Source organism: Lissotriton helveticus, chromosome 5_1 (assembly GCF_964261635.1).
Source record: "Lissotriton helveticus chromosome 5_1, aLisHel1.1, whole genome shotgun sequence".
Taxonomy (NCBI): domain Eukaryota; kingdom Metazoa; phylum Chordata; class Amphibia; order Caudata; family Salamandridae; genus Lissotriton; species Lissotriton helveticus.
In genome coordinates this window covers 1,337,973,674-1,337,980,311 of record NC_136065.1, presented here as the reverse complement: position 1 = coordinate 1,337,980,311, position 6,638 = coordinate 1,337,973,674, and the positions used below count along the sequence as shown (strand labels likewise).

General features: G+C 38.4%; 1 protein-coding gene across 2 annotated transcripts in view; it reads right to left on the bottom strand.

Annotated features, from left to right (window-relative positions):
* Positions 1–3,141: 3,141 nt before the first annotated feature.
* The window catches only part of CACNA1S (calcium voltage-gated channel subunit alpha1 S), a 488,710-nt gene continuing 485,213 nt past the window's right edge, over positions 3,142–6,638 (bottom strand). Inside the window, exons 43-44 of one of the 2 annotated variants that reach the window (XM_078644201.1) lie at positions 6,226–6,384; positions 3,142–3,759 (exon numbers count right to left, since the gene is read on the bottom strand). In XM_078644201.1, the coding sequence (XP_078500327.1) occupies positions 3,517–3,759; positions 6,226–6,384 (402 nt within the window). In that variant the 3' untranslated portion in view covers positions 3,142–3,516. The remainder of the gene's footprint in view (positions 3,760–6,225; positions 6,385–6,638) is intronic. The other variant, XM_078644202.1, reaches the window with a different exon arrangement.

The following is a 6,638-nucleotide window of genomic DNA, read 5'->3' as shown; positions in this document are numbered from 1 at the left end:
ATACAGTCACTGGATGTTGTCATCAGTGATGTCATCAGTGATGTCATTTGAGATGTCATCAGTGATGTCATCAGTGATGTCACTGACCATGTCATGAATGATGTAATATGTGACATGATCAGCAGTGGATTGCGGGTGCGCGATATATAGTTAGTGCAACTAACTATATATGGAATTTCAATGGTTTTGTGTGAGTAAAATAAGGTTTTTTAAATGCTAATTCCTAACTATATATGGTCTATAACCTATGGTTTTTTCAGTGAATTTTCAAGGTTTTGTAAATGCTAATTCCTAACTATATATGGTCTATAACCTATGGTTTTTTCAGTGAATATATATATATATATATATATATATATATATATATATATATATATATATATATATATATATATATATATATATATATATATATATATATATATATATATATAAATATATATGATTGTGGGTGGGAAATATATGTGTGTGTTCATACATAGTGAAATGTATATTTCATCATTTATAGTTAATATTTTCATAATGAATTATTTATATTTTCACTATTACTGGTTTATATTGTATCATTATTGTGATTGAATATATTTAAACATATGAATTATTGTTATTGCACTTTACATAAATAAATAGGCCTTCTGCCAGTTATACAGGACTACATGTCCCGTCATTAATTGTGATGGCTGGTTGGCCACTCCGTTCTAAGTAAGCTTTATTTTTATTGATGGCACCTGAGGATAATTAGGCCATATTGATGTTAAATAGGCCAACAGAGATGTAATGCATTTACCTTGTGAAAGCCGACAGCGGTGGGTGAAACATCGGTTTATGAGTGACATCACTCACTCTTCACCTTTTTGCACATGCACACTGGCACTTTCAGAATACACTTTCACAAATTCATATATTTTTTTTAACCGCCAGTATAGAGCTGCTGGCTTTTCATTTACCATGAATTATTGTTATCATTAAGTTAGACACGAGCTAAGGGCCTATAACTGGCAGTACTCTGTGGCTTTCATTGAAGTTCTGCGCGGCATCCTGCAAGCCACACCCCCTGAAGAGCATGTCTATGAAGCACATTCAGTGAGAAGGGGAGGTACCGCAGAGCCATTGGCCACCCAGAGACAGACTGCTCAACTCTTAGGGTGGAGCAGTAGGGTCAGAGTTCACACCGCACACATAAGCATCAAACGGACAGCAGGGGGAGTGGGCACTGTGGAACTACTTAAAATATAGGCACTGTGGAACTACTTAAAATATAGGCACTGTGGAACTACTTAAAATATAGGCATTCATTCTGAGATACTGCCTACATTTTAAGCACTCTTCCTGGCTGCTCATAATACCTTGTTCCATTCCGTGCTTTAAATTTAGGAATTACATTCAGATAAATCCAGTGTCTACGCAATCCTAATCATGATGGAAACATTGTATTTATCTTATTTAATGTATACATTTTAAGTGACAGCATATGTTTTCAAATTAATGTTTTAGATTTATTTGTGTCTTTTTGGATCTAAGTTTGAGGATGAAATGTACGTATCCAAAACATATTCTTTTTACAACGTACACTTTGGAGGAGGTAAAGATTCTACCTATCGATTCAATTAGATATTTATTAGTAAAAGCATTTAAGTAATAATGGTACGTAATATACTAATGCATTAAATACATGTACTACATTATTTTTTATATCACTTTCAATAAAGAGTTCAAATAGTTAGATAGATTCAATTAATTATTAGTTATAATGTATTCAATTAATTCAACTAAATCATTGATTAATAAACTATTTGACTAAATTCCAGGGCCTTTTCATATCTTTTATAAATCAATAATTTCAACATGCACTAACGTAATCAACTAGTTTATTATTTTAATACATCCATCAATGATTAATTCTTTATTCATTGCATTCCTTCTGATCATTCTATTTTTCTACCACATTTTAATGGTTTACGTCCAGAAATAAGCACAATTGCTTATACATTACTATTGTCGAAATTAATGAATATGCCATCATCAATAACATTAGTACATTGAATTACATTTTATGATGCTGTTTTTTTCCATTCAATTATTTAAATAATTCAACACATTGAATTATTTATAACGATTTATTTCATAGAATCTATTAATTCAATTATTTAACTGAATTAATGGCTTCCTTCAGTGAATTCAATTATGCATTCTGCCCATTACATCCATCACGCGCCCACCGAGGGCAGCTGCAAGGCATGGGAGATTCACAAGAACCAGCATCTAAGGGCAGCAATCAGGGGATTCTTTACCACAAAGTCATTTATTTTTCATGCACACTAAAAATTACAGCTAAATCATTTACTTTGACAAACTAAAAAAAAAGAAAAGTTATTTTGACTTCGGAAAACAAACTGTTTTGAATAAATTATCGTAATAAATACTCAAATCCTATATACTGTTGCACATTGTGGAGGCGTCAGACCTGCTGCCTTGTAGAAAAAAACAATAAAGGACATTTTTTTCTCGCTTCCCTGCACAAAGTTGATTGAGTCCAATGTATTTTTGCTGAGGTATGAAGTGTAGGAAAATTCCCTCCACTCTTTCTCTGGCACCCTGACCACCCCACACACAAAAAAATAAATCCCCTCCTTAAGGGGCACTTTGGGTCTAACATCAGTGGGTGTACATTGCAATATTTCACATAAACAAATTTTGAAAAAAACAACATATACTAGAAAATAAATGTTAAAAAATTTGACTCTCGATCCATTGGGTTATTTCTCCTTTCTGCGTAGAGCTACCAGTATCTCATTCAGATGGAGAAACACCCATAAACACATTCCTTTACATGAGGCCATTCACTCCTAATTGTTCCAAACATGTTTGAGATCTTGCTGGAACTATCAACAGCTATGCAAGCCCCTCGTCCCAAAATAGAACCTACATTTAGTCATGAGGCCTTATACCCATTCCTTGCAAACTCTTGTGCTGAATCATTTATCGCTGCACAAGACTGGCTATCTTCGGAGCAGAATGCACAGTGGCAAGTCAATGTCAGTATGAAGAAGACGCATCCACCCTGGATGTGCAGTGAGTCTCCTGATGGACAATGGGAGGCAAACTGATGAAAAAAATAAAGACCAACCAAACACTCTGAAGTCACATGTTTTGAACTGTTTAATGACCCATCTGGCTCAAAAGTAACAAAACGTTGACAGGAAGAGAAGGCTGGTATTCCCATTGGCTGACACTGTACAATCTCAATGACCATATAACACTTTCAAGGGTTATTCCAAGTATCAGTGCTCCTCTAAAGCAAAGTAAATTTGCTCTGATGCTTCTAGCAGTGCCTCCCACCATGTTTGCACTGGCCCAAGACTAAACCAATCAGAACCTAGTGCAGAAAATACAGAGCCAGGATTCCATAGTCACTCTTCAGCAACTGATGAAAGCTCCTTAGAGCACCAAGGTCACGATGGTGGTAAGTAAACTGCACCCTCTGTGGTGCGGTACCCTCAGTAGACTAGGTGTGTTTCATACTCCAGTAATGAATGTTGCTTGGTCGATGCTGCTAGGACCACAGCTCTCCCTCTTTACCAAGGCATCGGAGGAAGCAGATGCAGACCTCTCAGGGGATGTCCTTTGCTTCACCAGCTGAGCTGCCTCCTTCTCAAGATCACCAATCTCCATGTCAACTGCCTCAGCCATTTCATGTTTTGTTATAGAGATAAAAGTGGGATCGAGGGCCAGGACATCAAGCCCACCGCAGATGAGAGCCTGAAGGAAGAAAAGACAAAATGGAGGCAACAATGGTAAGTGGTTGCTATTTTCAGACCAAGAATTAGTTCTTTATAATTCTCACATATTGATGGCCAACTATCGGGGCAACAATGTTTTACTCTTAGTGCTTTATGAGGGAATTTCAGAGAACATTTCAGAAAAGATGGATAGCCAGCATGCACTGTGATTATTTTTTAAGAAGCTTTCGCACTAAGCCTCTTGTACTTATATTGTTAGTGGACTTTTCGCCTATTTCAATTAGAGCAAACCTGGTTGCACTTTTCGTAAAGCGACACTCATGCACTTATATTATGTCCTCAAGCCCAGGGAAGTTATGTTAATCATGATCTGGCTCAGGGGTGTCCATGATTCCACGTGGGTGCCCCACTAAGAGTCTATGGAAGCTGTAGTGCTCTCACCCTGCTCCAGGAAGTACCCATCCAGTGATATAAGACACATCTCCCTGCAGGGGCATGGGTTTGTTGTAGAGACTATCTAGTCCAAGCGCAAGGAGCAAGTGAAACTGAAACCCATACAAATGTTCGGCCACATCAAGTTGCTGCGTTGTATTATCTCCATGTAAGCCTTTGCCCAGTGAAATAACCTGTACATTCTCCAAACCTACCCTATTCCCTTCACATTGATCTTCTAACTAATGCCCATCTTGATCTCCTGAGTTCAAGGTCCAACTAAATGGAACGCCTTTTGAGTTTTCTGCTATTGCCGCTACTCCGGCTGGTGTTGTGCCAGTACAACACTGTATCTGTATTCTGTTCCAAACCTTAGCACCATTGACTGCCGTGTTTCATATATGGGCTCTGTAGCATATTTATGAGCACACATCATAACCATTTACAGTTTCTATTACACCTTATTAAACTGTACTATAGATATATTAGCAAATGCTTCAGTGAAAGAGCGCCTAGTCTGCGCTCATGCAAATAATAATAATACATTATGTACTTGTGCACATCAGCATGTGTATTCTATTTTTTATAGTGCATTTCTCTAAATTACCCATAGATCTGTGCTCAACATTTTGATGGGGGCATCCATATGAGATTCAGCTGTTAGCATGGTTTTCTATACGGATCGTGAGAGACAGATTTGTGATTTCAAGTGATCATTTTGCACCTTTGTATCAATATGCAGTTTTTTGCAGAAGCAGAAAACAAGATATCCACTTTTAACAATGGCCACCATCGCACAGAGAAATGGTTATAACAACTGAGAGCTTTAATTTGCTTTTGCTTATATTAAGAAAATATTCAGCCATACCTAGCGTTACCATAAGGTTGTGATTTGGAACATGGTCTAGAGGTCCTCGTGTCGTCACAACTCAATCAGGTTTTGGCACACTCACCTGAGTTTTGCACTGCAAATGATGTATTAATCAGCACAAAACTACCATTCACAAGTATTCACCAAACTTCTGCCTCACTACTACTCAAGACAGAAGCCCTTTTGCGACTTCTTGCAAATGATAGCACATACAGGGAAGAAGGCCTGCTAGGGACAGCAGACTTCATCCCTGCATTGGCATTCACTGAATGCTGATATTGTATTAAAAGCTCTGGGGCTGGTTTCGAAACGAAAATTTGTCATTTAGTGAGTGACATTGGTGGGAGCCTGCACTGCCTCCCTGGAGCACTTACTGCTCTGCTTCATGCCAAATGAGCACATTCACAAGGTGGATACTGTCCCTCTGCAACAGTTCCCACTTTGTGAATGAGATACCATTGCCTTTAAAGAGCCAGCATCAGCTCCATGGTTAGCAACTGTGACTGAAGTAGCAAACCATTGACCCATTCTATTGTAACTCATTCCATGATGGCCAATCCTTTCACACCCGCCTCCTTCTGAATCGCAATTAGTCACAAAGGGCATTTTATAAGTCAGAAAGTAATTTCAAGCTCGAAATGTATACTTTGTATATTGTCATTCTGCAGATGTAAAGTCTGTGAGTTTGTGAATCATGGACTTGGCAAGAGTGATAGGGCTTAGTATGTGCCGCCCATGCAGTCTCAAGAAAATGTCCTCCTTTGCTGGGTGGTTTGGTTGTTCAGTGGGTGTTGTTTGGAACCCTCAGCCTCAGGTTTTAATGGCATTGGACCTACCTGGTTGCAGAGCCAACATGCTGAGAATAGAATAACAGGCTGCCGCAACATTATGACCAAAAAATCGAGGACCCAAATATCAACAGGTAAGTCTGTATAGATATTCTGTACCTAATTACATATATATTATTAATAATATATATTTCTTCAAAATATGTAGACGTGGAGTTAAGCATAGTAAATCTATACTTCCTTAGATGCACCTACCTCCTCGATATTTTAGTTTTCAATATTTTGATTACAATATTATGGCTACAATATTGTGGCTACTTGATATTCCGGACTACACGCCCTACCTGCTCCCAGCAAGAAAGCTGTGCTCTTGGCATCACAGGACCAGCCTTACCTGTGTGATGAGATGGTCAGTAGCAGGGGTGTTAGAAGATAATTCAGTTCCCTGTTTGTTGTGGCTGGAAACCTGGCTTCCCAGCAACTCAAAGTCCCATTCGGAGTCTTCAGTTCCATTCTCCAGGGGAAGCTGGTGGGCACTGCCAGTTCTGGAAAGCTTAAAGAGAATATAATGAAAGTTAATGAGAAGGATTTGTAGCCTTAGATGTAGGCTGATAGACATACATGATACGGTCTTACTGTGCATACCTAGAAGGCATGGAATAAACATGAGAGTTGCAGATACAGGAGTATGAAGGAAGGAACAGGAAACAATATGGCAAATGGAAGTAGAGTGGCGTTGAAAGACCAGTCTAGTGTTAAGAGACAAGTGGATATGTGTCCATGGGCAAACATGTGATTGTGAATGCG